This window comes from Rutilus rutilus (assembly GCF_951802725.1).
Source record: "Rutilus rutilus genome assembly, chromosome: 23".
NCBI classification, from domain to species: domain Eukaryota; kingdom Metazoa; phylum Chordata; class Actinopteri; order Cypriniformes; family Leuciscidae; genus Rutilus; species Rutilus rutilus.
Window position 1 is genome coordinate 14,622,154 of NC_140233.1, and position 21,067 is coordinate 14,643,220.

General features: G+C 36.5%; 2 protein-coding genes across 4 annotated transcripts; both read left to right on the forward strand.

Annotated features, from left to right (window-relative positions):
• The first annotated feature begins 1,939 nt into the window (after positions 1 to 1,939).
• On the forward strand, positions 1,940 to 14,506 carry LOC311282604 (interferon-induced GTP-binding protein Mx2-like). The gene is made up of 13 exons (XM_084396442.1): positions 1,940 to 2,185; positions 2,448 to 2,644; positions 2,792 to 2,929; positions 7,710 to 7,864; positions 7,954 to 8,092; positions 8,173 to 8,371; positions 8,492 to 8,570; positions 10,405 to 10,527; positions 12,860 to 12,992; positions 13,112 to 13,267; positions 13,451 to 13,527; positions 13,617 to 13,856; positions 13,945 to 14,506. Exons 1-13 carry the CDS (start codon positions 2,115 to 2,117, stop codon positions 14,167 to 14,169), a joined length of 1,932 nt encoding a protein of 643 aa, XP_084252568.1. The 5' UTR covers positions 1,940 to 2,114; the 3' UTR covers positions 14,170 to 14,506.
• A 2,736-nt stretch (positions 14,507 to 17,242) lies between these two features.
• LOC311282828 (protein FAM3C) lies at positions 17,243 to 20,997 on the forward strand. Of its 3 annotated transcripts, XM_084396871.1 has the most exons (11): positions 17,246 to 17,318; positions 17,784 to 17,843; positions 17,920 to 17,958; positions 18,576 to 18,680; positions 18,802 to 18,861; positions 18,947 to 19,061; positions 19,146 to 19,207; positions 20,015 to 20,065; positions 20,186 to 20,270; positions 20,367 to 20,493; positions 20,590 to 20,796. In XM_084396871.1, the coding sequence occupies exons 2-11, from the start codon at positions 17,825 to 17,827 to the stop codon at positions 20,674 to 20,676; spliced, it is 750 nt and encodes a 249-aa protein (XP_084252997.1). In that variant the 5' UTR covers positions 17,246 to 17,318; positions 17,784 to 17,824; the 3' UTR covers positions 20,677 to 20,796. The 3 variants fall into 3 exon arrangements, with proteins under 3 accessions (XP_084252998.1, XP_084252997.1, XP_084252999.1); XM_084396872.1 differs by lacking the exon at positions 17,920 to 17,958 and having other exon boundaries at positions 17,243 to 17,318; positions 20,590 to 20,997; XM_084396873.1 differs by lacking the exons at positions 17,246 to 17,318; positions 17,920 to 17,958 and adding an exon at positions 17,610 to 17,673 and having other exon boundaries at positions 20,590 to 20,997.
• Positions 20,998 to 21,067: the final 70 nt, after the last annotated feature.

Consider the following 21,067-nt stretch of genomic DNA (forward strand, 5'->3'; position numbering starts at 1 on the left):
TTCATCACTGGATAGTTTTTTTCGTTTAATAAAAGTGTTGTTTTATGTCAGCTGAATGTCCGGAATGCTTTTCAGAGAAGATAAGGCAACTTATTTAGCACAATTCACACCCAGCGGTAATTCAGGAAAAAAATGGGAAAAAAAATCTCCGAATGCTCCACATGAAACTTTGGTCTTCCGACCTTTTACCACCATGTCGATTTATTTTGATTAATATGTGCGAGGGAGAGAGAGCAAGACAGCGCTTAGTTTGGAGACGGTGAAGTCTTGTTTACACAAGCGCAGCAGTTCTACTACATTACTCACCGATCAAATAAGACTTTGGCGGGACAAAAATTCGCTTTGGCGGGCGCTAGAACAAGTTCAATGCAGGAAAAACCCTGCAAACGGCATAATTTGTCTCGTTTAGTAAAATAAAGCCAAGCTTTAGATCGCCTCTTCCTCTCCATGATTACATCCTCTGCTCAAATCAAATCGAAATAGCTAAAGTTACGATGTTCGAGGCGTCATTCAGACAGCATGTTTTTCTCCACGTTTTCAGAGTCAGGGACAACCTGAGTATTCTGCTGCGTCTTTTTCTGCTGCTTCTCATTCAAGTTAGTGACGAATGAGTGAATATTGCATTTCTGTCAATAGATCCTCAGAAATATCACACATTGCACCTTTGTCAAACAAAACGGAGACTAGCTAGACCCTCCTTCCTCCTCATCCGTGCATTAACCCCCCAAACCCCACCCCCAAATCCTTCTTGTCGGTTATTGGCTGGAACACTGTTTGTTATGTTTTGTGGTGCAGGTTAGCCCAGTTTATTTTTGTTGCAGTTTGTGGAGCCTGGGGTGTCTGCAGAGACCGCGTTTTTTTACAGTGTGTTCAGGGGACAGGCAGCTAGCGGATAGTGAGGAGACGTTTGCTGTATGTGACTAAAAATGTTTTGGCCTAAAAAACGTGTGACATCGCTTAGAGCACCTTTAACAGATCATTAACCGGTAACCAACAGGATCTGTCTGGACTTGTGACCCCTTAAAAATAACAAAATTAGTTGTCCTGGGGGTGTTTTCCAGAAAGCAGGCTGTGACATTACCCGTGTATTTTTTATAAGTAAATGGATAACCTCAACTTTCGGTTCCAAAAACCGATGTAACTTTCAGGGTATGTTGCCATAGCAACTTTCTCGCTAAACATAACCTGCTTCGGAGCAGGTTCTGTTCCAGGGTTAGTTTACTTCAGATGTGTTCAGCGCATGCGTGATGTAGCCTATTGATGAGGCTCCAGTGGGTGTGACAGCACAATATTTTAAATATAGCTATATCGATATATAAAGCGCTTTTAAAACAAGGTAATTTTTTTATGCAATAATGTATTTCTAATAAAAGACATATGATATGATATGCTATATCTTACCTTTCAAACAATGTGGAAGCAAAACGACTAAACAAAAAAATAAACTTATACAGCCATGTTATCTTTGCAAGCAGAGACTGTATTTAGTTTAATCAGCATTTTTTTTTTATTATATAGCCTAATAAGGATCAAACAAACGTTATAGTTCTTATTTACAGTGATTAAAGAAGAGTATTAAATGAAAAGATTGAAAAATTTCTTAGCATCCGTTTCCATGGTGACTCGTCGATTCGTTGCTCTGAGAATGTCTTGTGTGTTAACCACAGTCTATGGTGTTAACTATGAACACACAACGTACTTTGAGTTTGATTAACTTACTCGCGTTTTTGCAACCAACATACCTCGCTTAAGCAAGGTTTGGTTTAATCAACCGAGAGTTCAGGGTATGTTACCACGTCTTTACAGTTTCCATTATGATGTCTTACTCTTATCTGCTTGACAATGTGCTTTTTTCACTGCAGCCGCCCCTGGCCCATCCCCGGCCACAACACCCCCCTGGTATTTTTCCAGAAACTCTCAACAACCTCGTGTTTAATCTAGGGTACTTTTATTTTCGTTCTTATCAGGGGGTGTGTTAGGCTACACTATAAATTCAGTCAGACACACAGGATTTGGTTTCCATTTAGCATCGCCACATACACTGTGTTTGGATAAAAACTAACATATTGGAATTTTGAGGCATTAAAAACTTTTTTGTTTTTTGTTTCAAGACAATGTTTTCTTTATTTTCAGACAGAAGTGCTCATTACGATAATGACAACGTTCTGCGTTCTAAAAATGAAAGGTTAGTAGTAGGCTATATAATGTGCAATGTGTATCTCATTAATTACCTTTGAGATACATATTTTAAATGATTTTATATAGGCCTAGTTTATTTTTTAGTATGTGCACTGGAGTAAAAAAAAAAAGAAATTATCATTTATAGCCTACACATAATTTAATTATAGCAAATCAAAAAAGTAAAAAGACTAGGCTAAATAATAAGAAAATAATACAGTGCAATCAGTGAGATTTTAGAAATAAAATGTACATTTTTATATTTACAGTCAGAAAATGAAAGGAGCATTTCACAGTCTTTTAGAAGAGAAAATTCGTCCATACATTGATCTGATCGACACTCTGCGGTCAGTTGGCATTCACAAGGACTTGGCATTACCGACTATTGCAGTGATCGGAGACCAGAGTTCTGGGAAAAGCTCTGTGTTGGAAGCGATTTCTGGAGTTGCATTACCAAGAGGAAGCGGTGAGGACTGGTTTTACTCTCCTTTTCCTATATCTATATTCATATATATTCAAAATTGAATATAAATAATAAGAGTTATATCTTTTGTCAGTACCCGTTTTTGTTATTAATTAACTGTAATTGTTAACTGAACTGTGTTTGCTATAGGAATTGTCACCCGATGTCCACTAGAGCTGAGGCTGAAGAAGGTAACAGTCGGAGTCAGCTGGAAGGCTGTTCTATCCTACCGTGATAAGAAAAACGAATTTGTTGATTCATCATTAGTTGGAAACTACATTGAAGCAGGTTAGGAAAAAATGCATGCAATCTGTTTTGTTTTCCAGTCGGAAGCGTTTAAAGCATGTAAAAGAAATACTATAATATACCTATTAATGTATGTTGCTTAGAAAGATGTAATACTTAAAATGTACTAGTATCTATTTTCATGCTACTAGTAGGCCTACTTATTTTTTACTATCTTCCATTAGGTACTTATTCATTAGCTTCTAGTGCTTATTCTTTAGGCGCAAGTGCCTTATTTTTTAGTGCTTATTCTTTAGGTACATATTCATTAGATAGGCTACTAGTTCTGATTTATTAGAACTAGTACTTATTCCAATAGTGTCTAGCATTTAATTCTACTTAACTTAAGAAAAAATAGAACTAGTACTTATTTTTTTACTTTTGAGACCAAAGATCTTAATAGGTACTAGTACTTTTTAAATTTGCATTTCTGCTTAGTATGCTATAATATCAATGAACCAATAACATACAGTATGTGACCCTGGATGACAAAACCAGTAATTGGTAAACCTCTGAAATTGAGATTTATACATCATATGAAAGCTGAATAAATAAGCTTGTTATGATAAGACAATATTTGGCCGAGATACAACTATTTGAAAATCTGGAATCTGAGGGTGCAAAAAAAAAAAAAAAAACATTGAGAAAATCGCCTTTAAAGTTTTCCATTTATGTTCGCGATTGTGCTGCATTCACTCACAAAAATAAATGTTTTATATATTTACAGTAGGAAATTTACAAAATATCTTCATGGAACATGATCTTTACTTAATATCCTAATGATTTTTGGCATAAAAGAAAAATCGATAATTTTCACCCATACAATGTATTGTTGGCTATCGCCACAAATATACCCGTGCGACTTATGACTGGTTTTGTGATCCAGGGTCACATATAAGAGAGAAATTAGACAGGAAACTGAAATAAGGAGATGGCACCAGAGGTGATATGAATTCATTGATTCTAGTTTTAATTCATATACAGTATAATAAGGTGTGCACATTTTTGTTTTTCCGTCTGGTTCTCATGAGAGCACCTGGAGATTTGGGTTGGTGCTCACATTGCACATAGTGTGACTCATTAAATATAACTATAAAAAGAATTATTAATAGTAAAATAATTACATTTACATTTACATTTAGTCATTTAGCAGACGCTTTTATCCAAAGCGACTTACAAATTAGGACTAAATTAAGCGAGTCATCATGAAGAGGCAAAAACAACAACAACGCAAGAAGTGTTCAGAATACAAAGTTCAGGCATTATTCAGAGTAGCATAAGCACGATAAGTGATGTTTCAAAGGGCAAGGTTTTTTTTTATTTATTTTTTTTAGGAGGTTAAGTGCTCACGGAAGAGATGGGTTTTCAGCTGTTTTTTGAATGTTGCCAGTGATTCTGCATTCCGGATGAGGCCGGGGAGAGCGTTCCACCAGCATGGAGCTGTGAATGAGAATGTTCTGGAAAGTGATTTTGTGGCTCTCTGTGATGGAACCACGAGACGTCGCTCGTTGACCGATCGTAGGCGTCTGGTAGGGATGTAGACTCGTAGGAGTGAGTGAAAGTAGTAGGGAGCTGAGCCTGTGATAGATCTGTAAGCAAGCGTCAATGCCTTGAATTTGATGCGAGCAGCGAGAGGTAGCCAGTGCAGAGAGATGAACAGAGGAGTGACGTGGGCCCTCTTGGGCTCGTTGAAGACAAGACGAGCTGCAGCATTTTGGATCATCTGTAGAGGTTTTGTTGCACATGCTGGAAGTCCGGCCAAAAGAGCATTACAGTAGTCAAGCCTAGAGATGACCAGGGCCTGGACGAGAAGTTGTGTTGCATGCTCAGTTAGGAAAGGCCTGATCTTCCTGATGTTGTGCAGTGCAAACCTGCATGATCGAGCTGTCTTTGAAATGTGATCTGTGAAGGACAGCTGGTCATCAAACGTTACTCCAAGATTTCTGACCGACCTTGATGGGGTGATTGATGATGACTCTAGCTGGATGGTGAAGTCGTGTTGTATAGACGGATTGGCAGGGAGGATGAGAAGCTCAGTCTTTGCCAGGTTGAGCTGCAGGTGATGTTCCTTCATCCATGTGGAGATGTCCGCCAGACAGCTTGAGACCCGTGCAGCTACTGTGGGATCATCTGGTTGAAACGAGAGGAAGAGCTGTGTGTCATCAGCATAGCAGTGGTAGGAGAAGCCGTGTGCCTGTATGATGTGTCCCAGTGATGTAGTGTAGATGGAGAAGAGGAGGGGACCAAGAACTGAACCCTGGGGAACCCCTGTGGTCAGTTGATGTGCTCTGGATACCTCGCCTCTCCATGCGACCTTGAAGGACCTACCTGTGAGATAGGACTCAAACCAGTGGAGTGAAGTTCCTGTGATGCCCAGTGATGAGAGGCTGGACATAAGGATCTGATGATTCACAGTGTCGAAGGCAGCAGACAGATCCAGGAGAATGAGGACTGAAGACTTGGAAGCAGCTTTTGCGATCCGTAGGGCTTCTGTGACTGACAGTAATGCAGTTTCTGTTGAATGCCCTTTCTTGAAGCCAGATTGGTTGACATCCAGCTGGTTGTTTAGAGACAAAAAGGATGTTATTTGGTTGAAAACAGCTCTTTCAAGTGTCTTCGCAATGAATGGTAGGAGAGAGATAGGTCTGTAATTCTCTACGGATGATGTGTTTAGTGTTGGTTTTTTAAGCAGTGGAGTGACCCGAGCCTGCTTGAATGCTGTAGGGAAGGTGCCAGTATGGAGGGATGAGTTGATTATGTGTGTGAGTGATGGTAGAAGTGTCGGAGAGATGGCTTGTAGAAGGTGTGAGGGGATGGGGTCTAGAGGGCAGGTGGTAGGATGACTGGAGAGGAGAAGTATAGATACTTCTTCCTCGGTTAGCGAGGAGAAGGAGAACAGTGGGATATTGGCTGTGGAAGCGGTCAGTCTGGGTTCCTGTGTGTGTGGAGCTGAAAACTGACTGCTGATAGCTGTTGTTTTGTTGGTGAAGAAGTTCGCAAAATCGTCAGCAGTTAAGGAGGAGGCGGGTGGTGGTGGAGGTGGGCAGAGGAGAGAGTTGAATGTCTTGAAGAGTGAACGTGTGTTGGAGGAGCTGTTGATCTTGTTGTGAAAGTATGAAGATTTTGCAGCATGAACATCCACAGAAAAGGAAGAGAGGAGAGATTGATACATACTCAGGTCAGATGCGTCTTTTGATTTGTGCCATTTCCTCTCCGCTGCCCTAAGTTCAGTCCGGTGTTCCCGAAGAACCTCAGATAACCAGGGGTTAGGGGGAGTAGCGCGTGCTGGCCTGGAGGAGAGAGGGCAGATAATGTCTAGAGAAGAGGTTAGAGTGGAGCATAAGGTGTCCGTTGCTGTGTTCACATCCAGAGATGAGAATTGTGAGGGTGGGGGAAGAGAAGATGACACGGCAGAGGAAAGATGGGAGGGAGAAAGTGAGCGCAGGTTTCGCCTGAAAGTGACTGGTGGGGGTGTTGGTGGTGAAGGGGTAGAGAGATGTAGACTGAAAGTAATGAGGAAATGATCTGAAACATGGAGAGGTCTCACCAGGATGTTGTCTGTGATGCAATTGCGTGTGTAAACCAGGTCCAGTTGGTTGCCTGATTTGTGAGTACCTGTGGTGATGAGTCGTTTGAGATCGAAAGAGGCTAGGAGAGAGGTGAAGTCTGTTGCATTCGGCTTTTCGAGATGGATGTTGAAGTCACCAAAGACTAGAAGTGGGGTGCCGTCCTCAGGGAAAGTGGACAGCAGCACATCCAGCTCATCTACAAAGTTTCCCAGCTGACCTGGGGGACGATAAATGACTACAATATGGATCTTAATGGGAGTTGTAAGTGTAATAGCATGATATTCAAATGAGTTGTTGTTGCATAGAGAAGAGAGCGCGGAGTATTTGTAATTGTTAGAAACGAGGAGCCCTGTACCCCCACCTCTCCCAGACTGGCGAGGGGAGTGAGAGAAGGAGAAATTGCTAGAGAGAGCAGCGGGGGTTGCTGAGTGTTCTGGACGAATCCAGGTCTCAGTCAAGCCCAAGATACTAAGAGTAGAATGAGATGCGAAGGCTGGAATGAAGTCAGCTTTATTGACTGCTGACTGACAATTCCATAGACCCACGGACAGAGAGAGTGGAGTGTGAGAGGATGAGAGAATTGGACGCAGATTGGCAGTATTGCGTAATTAATAATACAAATAATTAATAATAGTATAACTGCATTTTATTTAGTGTTTTTTTTATAAAATAGACAACATAATAAATAAAGTGTGATAATACTATTTTATATATATTTTTTAATTAGTATTAAATACAAATACACTTATTTTATATTACACTTAAAAAATACAATGCGAATATTTACATTTAGATTTTTTCTCTTTTTTACTTTTTTATTAGAACAGTTTCGCATTTTTCTCTGAAATCGGCAGATTTGTGTATTCAGTTCAAATGGATTTCTTATACAGTATTATAGTGTCGATCTAAAACGGTGTTTGTTTATTAACAATTGTATGTCTGTACGCAAATGAATTCTGAACCCAGCGCATTTTTTATTTTCGCCGCGCACCTGCGCCACTTATGTGCACCCCTGTATATAATCCATTAGGACTGTCAAAATTAGCATGTTTAACACATGCAATCATTTTTTTCAGTTTAACGAGTTAAAATATTTAACGCAATTAACGTAGCATCAGTTTTTTTTTACATCCTTTGGCTGCTCTACTGTTTGAATACATTGATTTGCATTGTTGAATGCATTGATTTAATTATGCAGTATGTCTGTTCTACAGCCCAGAATGAGCTGGCAGGAAAGGGGGTAGGAATATGTGATGAGCTCATCACTTTAGAGGTCATGTCACCAGATGTGTGTGACCTCACACTGATCGATCTACCTGGAATTGCCCGAGTCCCAGTCCCAGGACAACCAGATGATATTGACGACCAGGTGGAAAGTATAATTTGATTTATTATTGTCTTGCGTGCCACATTCAGTACCTTAGTTCAGTTTTTAAACTATTTCTTCATGTCTTGTAGATCAAACGTCTGATAATGAAATTTATTGAGAAGCAAGAGACTATAAACATGGTGGTGGTTCCTTGTAACATTGACATTGCAACAACAGAAGCATTAAAAATGGCACAAAAAGTAGATCCTGAAGGCAAAAGAACTGTCGGTAATTAAGCAGATGATCCGCACATCATCTATCAATAGCTTAAAGCACTTCTGCACTTCTAATTTACCTTTTTTTCACAGCCATTTTGACCAAGCCAGATCTCATAGACAGTGGGACAGAGAAGGACATTCTGGCTATTGTCCACAACAAAGTGATTCCTCTCCGCAAAGGTTACATCATGGTGAAGTGTAGAGGACAACAGCAGATCAATGAGAAAATTCCTCTAGAGGAGGCAGCAGAAAAAGAGAGAGATTTCTTCCAAAATCATTACTTTTTCAGGTTACAATGTGAAAAGAATATTTAACCTTTTAACCAGTATTTAACATTTTGTTCTCTAAAATTTATGTCAATAAGCTATAGTATACCGCCTTTCAAAAAGTGTCTTTTATTTTTCTACAGAGACCTCTTGAAAGAAGATAAAGCGACTATTAAATGTCTTGCCGTCAAACTGACTCAGCATCTCGTTGATCACATCAAAGTAAGTTACTAATGGTCAGGGATGCAAACTTCATTTTGAAAACACATTTGACAGTGTTCGTTCCGACTACAATGGCTGCTGTGGCTGACTCCAGCAGCAGGGCTAAAACCTGTCTATATCAATAGGAATCCACAGAATCGGGAATTTCGTGTGAAAGTGAAAAGATTTTCTTGTGTTAATATCGGAATCGGTTCAAATTGGATACATGGATTCACCGCGTTGACCAATAGAAAGCTGCATGTTTTGAAAGTAACTTCTGTGTGAGCTGTGCTTTAGGCCTATACATTACAATATTGACATTGGACCTTTTTCGCCACAATTTAGCCAAAACTGCACTAATGTGTCCGCACTTTGAAAGATATGGAAATTTATGTTGCAGAGGTTTGATAATTTTGTATATTATACAGTGGATACAGAATTTCTGTAAGATGGTCAATACCACAAAAAGGAAGAGGGGACGTGGACGGCACCAAAGAAAAGAAAGTAACAAAACCAAACGAAGTCTAACTTTTAAATAACCTCTAATCCTAACTAAGAAAATAAATAAATAAAACAAAGATCTTCAGCATCCATGACGCCCTATCTAATCTTCACTAAAAACCCAAAACCAAAAGTACATGGAGTGGCACCTATAGGTTAGGGGCAGGTGCCACTCCATGTACTTTTGGTTTTGGGTCGTTAGTGAAGATTAGATAGGGCGTCATGGACGCTGAAGATTTATTTATTTATTTATTTATTTTCTTAGTTTTTTTTCTAAGACTACACACTAGTGTAGCCTACTAGACAACTAAAAAAAAAAAAAAAACTATGTGTTGCAGTGTATGTCACGTGACGTTCTTACCTGTCCGCCTCTTTCAGGACTAGTAACATACAGTGGTAGGCTACACTGTATACTCAAGTTACATAAAACAAAAGAAACGATTACAAGAAGAATTTACACAATGCGCATAAGTACTTTGCCGCTCTAAATTGGAGCCTTTCATATTATAATACTTTTGCACAATACAAGATTATTAACAGGTAAGTAAAAAAAAAGAAGGAAATCACGTTTTTATCAAAGACAACAACTTGCATAATGCTTTTATCGCTTGTTTCTGCTTCTTCTTCGCTTGTGTTTTGATCTAGAGATTCTGTAGCCTACTCTTTCAGAATATGTGTAATAGCACTCCCTATAACAGTGAAAACATGGGTTGTCGAAAAATTCCTCAATGGCAGGAAAATAGTTGATATTTGTGAATAATTTATTTGTTTGTTTGTTTTTTTCTAGTGTGAAAAAGAATAAGAGCCAGTGAAACTTACTGTGGGCACATATAACTCATTGAATCATATAAAACAGATTGAAAAGTGAACTTGAAGTGTATTCTTTCACAGAAATCTCAGATCTGTAATTGCTTGCCTTATTCATCTATCATGAGTTTGTATCCCTGCTATAACCCTACACCAGGGTTCCTAAAATCTACCATACAGAGTTTAGCTCAAACCCTGATCAAACTCACCTACCTGTAACTCTCTGAAGACCCTTATTAGCTTGTTCTGGTGTCTTCGATTAGAGATGGTGCTAAACTTTCCAGGGCTGCATTTGAGGAACCCTGCCCTACACTATGATAATTTAGTTATTTACTATTTTTCTTAACTGGTTGTATATTTACTATGTTGTTTCATACACCTCATTAGCAGTATGAACAAGGCCCAAATGGTAAAAATGGAAATTAGGCAGCTCATTGGTGTTGAGACTAATTCTCTGTTCATATTTGTCTATTACTATATCTATTGAACATAGTGTGTTTCAAATGCATTGTGTGAATTTATTAAATGTTTTACTCATTTTTGTCAGAAATCTCTGCCACACCTCAATGAGCAGATAAAAAAGCAGATGTGGGACCTGAGGAATGAGCTCAAAGAGTGTGAGGCTGGACCACCACAGGATCCTAAGGGGGCCAAACTATTCCTCACTGAAGTAACAATTTAATATTTCGTTTCGGAGTCACATCCTGGGCCTTCCCGGTCAGAAGTGACCGGATACCTAAAAATGAAACTTCCTCCATCCTAGTAAAACCAATGCAATTTATTTTTGTTCTATAATATTTTTGTCTTTTTAATTTTGTATTTTGAGAGAATTTTATTGAATTTATTAATATTTATGGTCTATTTTTGCCATTGATTTTTTATATACAGTGCAATGCATAAGTGAATACACCCATGCTAAAGTTGACTAAAAAGAGGAATAAAAAATCATATTTTGGAAATTGAACTTAATGCCTTAATTAAAAAAATTAGGAAAAATCCAACCTTTAAGGACACCAGTTTTCTTTGTGAATGAATAATGTATCGTAAATAAATAAATGTTCTTCCTTAAAATACATGGTGCATAAGTGAGTACACCCCTATGTTAAATTCCCATAGAGGCAGGCAGATTTTTATTTTTAAGTATTTAAAAAAAAAAAAAATTAGGATACTATGCATCCTGATAAAGTTCCCTTGGCCTTTGGAATTAAAATAGCCCCACATCATCACATAGCCTTCACCATACCTAGAGATTGGCATGGGGTACTTTCCATAAGATCATCTCTCAATGCAAATCAAACTAGCTTTTAGGCTAACTGAAATAAAACCATGCCAATCTCTAGGTATGGTGAAGGCTATGTGATGATGTGGGGCTATTTTAATTCCAAAGGCCAAGGGAACTTTATCAGGATGCATAGTATCCTAAATTTTTTTTTTTTAAAATACTTAAAAATAAAAATCTGCCTGCCTCTATGGGAATTTAACATAGGGGTGTACTCACTTATGCACCATGTATTTTAAGGAAGAACATTTATTTATTTACGATACATTATTCATTCACAAAGAAAACTGGTGTCCTTAAAGGTTGGATTTTTCCTAATTTTTTTAATTAAGGCATTAAGTTCAATTTCCAAAATATGATTTTTTATTCCTCTTTTTAGTCAACTTTAGCATGGGTGTATTCACTTATGCATTGCATTGCACTGTATATATATATATATATATATATATATATATATATATATATATATATATATATATATATATATATATATATTATATATATATAGCCTATATGTTTTTTTTTTTTGTTTTTTTTATGCAGTATTTTAGTTTAATATAGAGTCTAGGGCTAGGCCTTCAAAAAAAATAATGTTTTAAGCAGATTAGCACCATCTGGTGAGAGTATGGAGAGAAAGCGTAGAACCATGGTGTAACCACTAGATGGCATGTACAGCTCTCTATGGAGAGGCATGTGAATTCCCCAGCTGTTTATGGACAAATTTACTTTTTCTTTTTTTTTTAAAGAATTTGTAACAAAAAATGCAATTCATTCAATTATAACACTTTATGTAAAATAATATATATATATATTTTTTTTTATTGTTTTTTTTTTAGATTTTTTGTCAATTTCCCATTCATTTTCTATGGGGGTCATTTTTGACCAAAGACCACAAGTGTGACTATTTTTTTTACGACGACTTAGCATGCTCGGATCATGACCTAATTTTTTTTGTGTGTTCACATACCTAATGCCAGAAAAGTCACCAAGTTTTGTAACATTCCGATGAAGCTGTGACTTTTAAAAATTCAAAACAGATTTTTTGTAATCAAAATTTATTGGTGTTTATGTGTATAAAAGTGTGTTTGTATGTGTGTGTGTGTGGGTGGGTGTGTCTTTTTTGCACTCTTGATGTTGTAGAGTGTCACCCCTTTACAGCTGTGTACTTTTTTTTAGGATTGTGGCCGATTTGTAGATTGTACACACGAAAATTCGAAGAATTTTTTTTTTTTTTTTTTGTCAATTTCCCATTCATTTCCTATGGGTCGGTCATTTTTGACTTAGCATGCTCGGATCATGACCTCAATTTTTTTTTGTATTCACATACCAAATGCCATAAAAGTCACCAGTTTCATAACATTCCGATGAAGCTGTGATTTTTAGAAATTCAAAACAGAAAATGCTTCGGTCAGAAATGACCGAGGACCGTCTGAGGGTTAATTACCTTGCTACTCAAAATTAGTATTTGGGGTCCAAGCAACTGATGTGTCTCCAGATGGGTACCAAATTTTGTGAGACGCAGCCATATTATCCTAAATTACATTTCTCCCAATAATTGTGTAACCATAATGGCTATAATAAATTATTGCAATATTGACTATACTAAATCCTCTAGTAAAGCCAAAAGAAATAATTTATGTCCGTTTATATTGTATTTCTCTTTGATTAATGTTATTATGTAATGTACATTTTTAGGTAACAAATGTTATTTTTGTTCTCACAGACTTTAACAAGATTCAATGATCAAATCAAGTCCTTATCATCAGGAGAGCTGATCAGTGAGAACAATTTGTTTGTCCAACTTCGGGCTGAATATGAGATGTGGAATGATCATCTTAACGACACAAAGACAACTTGTTAGTATATTTTGAAATTTAAGAAATATAAATAAGTTTTAATTGACTCTGATGTTTTGTGCTCTTCAAATAAAAAAGTCAAATAATTTCAAAATAAATCTGCCTTGTTCCCAAACAAGTTAAAAATTCGACTGGAGAGATGATAGCAAATATCCAGAATTACAGAGGGAGGGAACTGATCGGCTTCTGCAACTACAAAATGTTTGAGGTGGTTCTGCAGGAGCATGTGGCCACACTTAAAGAACCAGCCATCGACTTACTCAACACCGTCAAAGGTACCATCACTCATCTCCATGCTAAAGATCTTTCTGCACACTGGGGACATTTTCCATTATAAAACCAAAAGATGAGATTACAACTGAATAACACAGGGGGGGGAATGTTTTTGTAGTTTTAGCACATCTGAATTGTGAGTCATTGTGGCTATTTGTCGTTTTGATTTTGTATTTTCCCTGAAGGCATCATCATCAAGCAGTTTACTAATGTAGTAAATCAATGTTTCCAGAAATACCCTGTTCTTCTAGATATCACTACGGTAAATATTGCTCCTTATTAATGGTAAACAAAACTAAACAATCATCCATTTTTAATCAAGCTTCCTCTGGACTTCACTTGATTATATAGGACAAAATTCACAACATTCAGTCAACCCAGCAAGAGAAGGCAGAGCAGAGGATCTCAGAGCAGCTTGAAATGGAAAACATGGTCTTCACTCAAGATTCCATCCACTTTAAGGCCTTAAAAGAGATGCCTGAAGAGAATGAAGAGATGTTTTCAGAGACCGAAGTGACGTTTTCAGAAGACCAGTTACCTATCTTTCACCAAAAAAGCAAGTACAGTGAAATACTGCAGGCATATTATGAGGTAAATCTTCTTAGTTTTCAGTTACAAATATGAAGCTTTGTTCAGAGACTGAATGGACTGCAGTGCTTAGTACCTGATTTTCTTTCAGATTGTGGTGCAGCGAATGGCTGACCAACTGCCATTGATGATCTCCCTTTTCATGCGGAAGCAGACTGCTCAGCTCCTGTGTATTGACATGTTGAGTTTACTGGATGAGGCAAATGTGAGTGAGCTTCTGTTTGAGGACTCTGAAGTTGGTAGAAAGCGCAAAGAACTACAGGCCCGACTGGATCGTTTGAGTATCGGTCAGGAAAAAATTAGCAATTTTATCTGAACAATCTACTGACTAGAGGAAATTAACTGAAAGGGCATCTAATGTACCTTATGATAATCTTAGGCTATCTGACAACACATAACTTTCTTCAGCATATTAAAACATTTTGATGTATGTATGTATATATATATATTGTGTTGTTCCAAATATAAGATGCCCCCCCCCTTTTAAATGTACCTTTTGGTAAAAGGTTTTTTGAAGACCAAATACTGCTTTTATGTGAAAATAATTTTCATATTTTAATTTTTGTATTGAAACTATGGTAAATACCAGTAAAATGTACCAACAATCACATTTAAAAATAAACATTTTAGTTTAATAAACACCTGTAGTTCTCATTTGATGACTGATTTCTCACCTTTTTCATGTACAATCAGTGACCGATGTTGGCTTGTCAAAACAACTAAAAACACATCAGCATTACCTATCTGATCCAGAGGATAAGAATGTTTTTTCCAAAGAAGAAAAGACAGCAGTTTCTCCCTTACGTCGGAGGGCAAGCGCGGGGCGCTGATTCATTACACTGCATCAAAGCGGCCGTTTCTGACACAAAGTCTTGATTTTGGTTTTGGGGTGTGCCGCCATGTACTAGAATATGTTTTCAACTTTTCATGCTTGATTGTTAAAAAAAAACGCAATGAAGCCCCTCCTTCTGAGATAAGAAATGTGCTGTGATTGTTTAGCTGGCCAAGTCAGGGGTGGATTAAAGGGTTAGTTCACCCAAAAATGAAAATTCTGTCAGTAATCACCCACCCTCATGTTGTTCCAACCCCCGTAAGACATTCGTTCATCTTTGGAACACAAATTAAGATATTTTTGATGAAATCTGAGACCGTAGTGTAACAGCGCAGCACTTCTGAGCCTACGTTCTGATGTACAACTCATTGCGATGAGCCGTGACACAATTTCTAGATAAAAAGCTATTAATCAACTGAATTTTGATTTCTGTGGAGAAAGAAAATTTGAAAAAAAGATATAATAAAAGAATACGAGGAAGGTGGACTAAAGGAAATAGATTTTGATATCATGAATGAGATTCTTAAACTTAAATGGCTGCAATCTCTTATCAAGAATGAGCATTCATTTTGGTTTGCAATTCCATCAAGTCTTTAAAAAAATGTGCAGATATAAAACATTTTTTTACAATGTGACTTCCAGATTTCTAAAGTTCCATTGAAACTATCAGTTTTAAACAAGTCCTCTTTTATTGAAAGATGTTGTTCAAAGTCAAACACAATTTCAGTCCACATAATATTTAATAACTGTTGTTACTGTTGTACCCCAGTTATTGGTGATCTCCCTTGGTAGTTTTGGTTTGAACTTTGGGTGGTTGAAGTGTGACCTGTTTAACAGCGTCCCGGGCATTTCATTTGTTGGTTTGTTTTGTGCAAAATGGTCCAAACATGCAAATTAGTTGATAACATAACTGCAATAAAGTAGCCTATAGTTAACAATCACTTGTTTACAAAGTGCAATGGGTAGTCAAATAATCTTTACTTCAAATTTTCTGTCATCTCTTGGAATATCTGAAAGCAGAACACATTTTACACAAGGGGAAAATCAATTGTTTAGTCGATAATTCAAGAAGGTCCGAATTTTAAAGCTCTTTCTAACTTGTGCTCGGCCTTAAAAGTAACATCTTATAATTGTTTAACTATAGCATTTGTTAAAATAAGGATTTAATTACAAATAAGACTATTGATGGCTCCTCATTAGCTTTCTATGCTTAGGCCAATGTTTTTTTTATCTATAGCATTTATGAAAAATAGCAAGCTGCATTTAGAAACTAGCCTATACAACATGCCACAGTTGTAACATAAATCTTTAGTGGAAAATCTGTTCCCCCAAAAGAGATGATCTATTATAAATTCTACAACTAGTCAAATGTTTCCACAATAAATACAATAGAAAAAGCTAATGTATGTTGGAGCAGGATGATGTTTTCCCCTTTTTCATCAGTCTTTTTAGTGGCTGTTTTAGATCACGTTTGACTTTCTCTGAATCGTTTTACTACATTCTCTATATTTCAAAAGGATTGCACATTTTATCATTAGGGTTGCATAGGAACGGCTCGTGCAAATTTTAATCGCACTTTTTTGGAGCGTGCTGGTGAACGCGCCTGCGGTGATTCGCGCGCTGATGCCACTCATGCTAAATTAATATTAAGCTTCATTCACAGTCACATGCTCGTACAGCTTACAAAAGCTCCCTAATAGCCTGATGTACGTTTTCGGTGTGTGCGCTCAGAGTAGGCTACCGGCAACATGTGAGAAGTGCCGGTACTCAAAAATAAAGTGACTGATTAAAATATAGCTCTGCACATATAAATACAGACGTTTTTGTCATGTAACACTGGTTCTGTTCCTTTAAATAATGCTATCAAAATCCTGTGCTTGCTTGGAAAAGGTCATATTCATAAGTGTAAAGTTACAGCTTCAAACCCAAATTTTATTGCATTTTGCTCTGAATTAAAAAGTTTTGCTGAATCCCTCTGTAAATTAAATCAAAACAAAAAAGCAGTTAAAACATACCAGATTTTAAATAAGGTTTTGAATCACCTGTAAATTGAGATATAATCTTTAAATGAGCTTTCCTATCCCCTACTTGAGTAAAAAAAAAGTATTTATTTATTTATTTACTGTCTATGTATTATTATTATTTAATATGTGATTTAATTGTTATTGTATTTTATTATTATTTTATTTGTTGTTTTATCTGGATATTTTTTTATTTATTATTCTTTTATTCTAAATCCCTGGTAACAGATTGTTTGTTCTTATTCATTGCTAAAGGCTAACTTTCGTTGGAATATAATACTATGTTTTCAAATGTCAAATGTTACTGGCAAAATGTTAATAAAAAAAAAAAAATAATAATAATAATATATATATATATATATATATATATATATATATAAATACAGAAGTAAACGAACGTCTTCTGCTAGTGCCCCTGTAGTCGACTCGAGACCACCATCTAGCGGTTGCGCGGCGTAGTGCGTACTCGCTGAACGACAGACACGCCAACGTGAGACTACGGTGTCCACAAACGGTCAATAGCCTTCTTTTTGTCATACTAATTCCCTCTTAGATACAACAGAATTGCTGAAAAATACATGGTTTAACGAGGGGAATCTTTCTTCTAAATGAGTAGGATAGATTGCTTGCTTTATACTACTTTATATATATATATATTTGCCTAGTCGCTCTAGTATACATGTGTTTCTTTTAATAAGTCTCCATTGTCTATTTTAAAGGAAATAGTCGTGACAACAGCAAACATCATTACACGATAGTTGACAAACTGGATTTAAAGCGCTTTAGCCAGAATTCTCAAGAACGAGTTAATCAGGTTGGACAGAGTATATGGGTTAAATGCAGTAGTAGCCTACACTACCTTTCGCTGCCATTAGTCAGCCTTACGCATAGAGTCTAAAGTCTAGAGCAACTTTATTCAATTAGATCCGCAGTGGCAAGGACAACAGATATGATTTAAAAAACATAAGTATTTTTAATTCTTCTTCTTTTTTTTTCTTTTTTTTTTATATATATATTAAGTGATCAATTGATAGATTGTGTTGTGCGGAATAACTTTTTCAACACCTTCGCTTAAAGTGGATCTACAGCTTCTGTGAGGAGAGCCGAACATTTCAGTCATGATATACGTTAGAAGAGGTTGGTTTTGCTTCTCTTCGCTGTCTTTTTCTGTCTCTCTCATGTTTCATGTTTATGTTGACATTTTTATTTCTAGTTGGTCCCCTTGTGGTACACAGGAGACAGAGAGGCAAAAGTAAGTTATGTTGTGAAGACATGCTAGAAGTCTCGTTCAGTGCAGTGTTTACTTTCCTGGTTGCATTGTTTTCTATCACAACGCAGAAGCAGTACATTTGAAAAGTGACTGAATGCAAATGTTTCCTTACTTTGCATAGATGCCAGACTCTAAAAGCTTTATATTCTCAAGCCTTTAAAGTTTTTTAGTGATGCCACAGCCCTTCTAGACTTTTTATAGTAGCCTAATGTTCTTCTATGAAAACCACAAAAAAAAAAAAAAAAAATAGATTGAATTAGGCCCTTGTTAAGGAATTCCTGCTGATAAAAAACATGGCTTGTCTGCTTAAAGTGGTCAAACAGGTTTTGACATGATAACTGCTGTTTTGTTAGTGGTCCAAGGTGGTCTATAAGATCTAACCAGCTTAATCAACCAATAGGATCTCAGCCCTCTAATGACCATAAATGACCAACATGGTCCAGAAAATACGAAAAACCAGCTACCATCAGAAAAATATCAGCACATTTTGAAACTTTTGTTCCACTTTTGAAAGGATGCTGTGCAAACATTAAATCTACTAACAAGGATGGATATTATGGGAAAATAAGAATTATATATAATCACAATTGCTTTCACAGAAAAATTGAAATTTGTTTTCATGGTGGCTGCCCTGATAATATCCATAAGCTTTGTCCTCAAGCTCCTGCAGATCAATCCTGAATTAACAGTATCAAATATAGTGGGTGAGTTACTGCTATAAGGAATATTTTATTTTTTTATGCATTTTTATATATTTTGCTTCTTTAAAATTTGTACTGGCATATAGGCTAAACAATGCATGTTTTATATTTTTCTCTAACCCAGAAAGGTCAATGGGGGGAGGAGTTTATGTCCAGTTGAAACCTGATAATCACAAAGATGATGGTAAGCAATTGCCGAATAATCTGATCTGGTACAGTGTAAAAAAAATACTTTAAGGGTACATATTTACATGTCTATGTTTTATCAGGTCCTAAAAACAAATGTGGCCTCCCAAAACCATGTTCTGGAAAAGATTTTGCCTTTAAGATTTACAGCGGTGCAACAAACATCGTTGGTCCACAAATATGCTTTGAGGGGAAAATGTAAATATACTTTTACTGAATGATTAAACGAACGCCATAAGTGCTATTTGACAGAATTTAAACCTGTTCTGCATTTTGTTTTAGGATAATAGAGAGAGACACACGTGGTAATAATTGGCTAGGAATTAATATTGTTGTTATCAATGGTAAGTTTGTTGTGCCCTTTTAAAAAAAGCAAAAAATTAAAATGGCACCATGTTTTGTATTTAGTAATATTTTTATATTTTTATTTTATCAATATGTGGCTAGAAAAAGTATGTGAACCCCTTGGAATTAACTTGTTTTCTGCAGTAATTTGCCATAAAATGTGATCTGATCCTCATCTAAGTCACGACAGTAGACAAACACAATGTGCTTAAGCTGATAACGCACAAACAATTCTAATTTCTCGTGTCTTTTTGAACAAACCCATTAAACAGTCCCAGTGTTGGAGGGAAAACTAAGTGGATCAATAGACTAATTACTTCAACGAAAGCTAATACATTGCACACCTGGAGTCCAGTTAATAAAATGAATTTGAAGGTGTGGTTTAGAGCTGCTTTGATTGATAAATTACATGCAAATATTTTTAAGACTGCTGTTGGTAAGAAGCATAAACTGATGTGAACCATGCCTCGCAATAAGGAGCATTGATCTCCGTAAGGCTGGAAAGGGGTTTAGGCATCCATCAGTCAAAAGTTAGACAAATTGTCTATAAATGGAGACAGTTAAGTACTATGGTTAAGCTTCCTAGAAGTGGGCGCCCAACCAAGATGACTCTTAAGGCACAATGCAGAATCCTCAATGAGGTAAAGAAGAACCCACAAGTAAAAGTCAGCTTAATCACATTGTGTTTGTGGATCAGATCACATTTTATCACAAATTATAGCAGAAAACCAATTAATTACAAGGGGTTCACATACATTTCTTGCCAGGGTGTAATATGTTTTCTTTCTTATTCATTAAAATTTCAGAAAAAACAGGTGAACACATTAAAACTGGCAGCTTCAATATGTGGAACGGAAGTATGTTGTATCTTGACTTCATTATACCATGTTGTTCAGTATTTCTGCATTCTAAATACTTATTTCATTCTCATTCTCAGTTCACATGTATGTAATAAAAAAATCTTTTGCTGTTGACAGAGGTTGAGGAATTGATAGAGTTCCTGAAGTCAATCGAGGATGGTTCTCTTGTGTTGATAGCCTCTTTTGATGATCCAGCCACAAAGTAAGTTTCTTTCTCTAGTTTTATCATATACTACATGCACATCTTATGATGGTGTTGTCTCATGATGTCATGGTTTGTATGCTTCCTTTATTATAGACTTAATGATGAAGCAAGGGCACTTATTGCAGAGCTTGGCAGTTCATATATTTCCAAACTAAAATTCAGAGATAACTGGATCTTTGTGGGTGGGAAGAATACCATGACCCATGTCACTTTTGAGACGGTAACCCATTTTTAACCCAAATTCACCCATTTATGTGCTTAAGTTTATGCAATGAAAAAACGTAATGTATGCCTCTCCCTTTTCTGTCTTTTTCAGCACATGAAGAATGACAGGGAAACTAATAAGTATGAAAGCTGGCCAGAAATGGTCGAGATGGACGGTTGCATACCAAGAACAGACTAATTGTTTTTCCTGTAGCACAATTTGTTCTGCTAAAAGAACATTAACATGTTTGTATGAGTCATTTTAAAACCAATATCCAGAAGCTATTTACTCGTCTTCAACAATACAACATGCTGAGCCACAATGTGTTTCTGATTTCTATTACTATATCTGAGACCATATACATCACTGTTTCAACTATGGTGCAAGGTTATCAGGTTATCCAGGTTATCCTGGACTTTACAATATAATAGGCCTACAATATAATATAGTTTATATATATATTTTTTTTTTTGGGGGGGGGGGGGGGTTATGGTAAAATGTATTTTTAAATGAATTGTAAATGTAGTAATTATAGTTAACGTTTAAATTGTGGTATTCATATGGTTTATTTATGATGTTAAAGTGTATG

What these genes read in the sequence shown, in the direction of transcription:
- LOC311282604 (XM_084396442.1), top strand. Translation starts at nt 2,115, where the DNA reads ATGTTTTCTTTATTTTCAGACAGAAGTGCTCATTACGATAATGACAAC. An exon ending in TGAAGGCAAAAGAACTGTCG is followed by an intron (nt 8,093 to 8,172) that starts GTAATTAAGCAG and finishes TTTTTTTCACAG; the next exon opens with CCATTTTGACCAAGCCAGAT. An exon ending in CTTACTCAACACCGTCAAAG is followed by an intron (nt 13,268 to 13,450) that starts GTACCATCACTC and finishes TTTTCCCTGAAG; the next exon opens with GCATCATCATCAAGCAGTTT.
- LOC311282828 (XM_084396871.1), top strand. An exon ending in CTTCAATATGTGGAACGGAA is followed by an intron (nt 20,066 to 20,185) that starts GTATGTTGTATC and finishes TGCTGTTGACAG; the next exon opens with AGGTTGAGGAATTGATAGAG. An exon ending in CCCATGTCACTTTTGAGACG is followed by an intron (nt 20,494 to 20,589) that starts GTAACCCATTTT and finishes TGTCTTTTTCAG; the next exon opens with CACATGAAGAATGACAGGGA.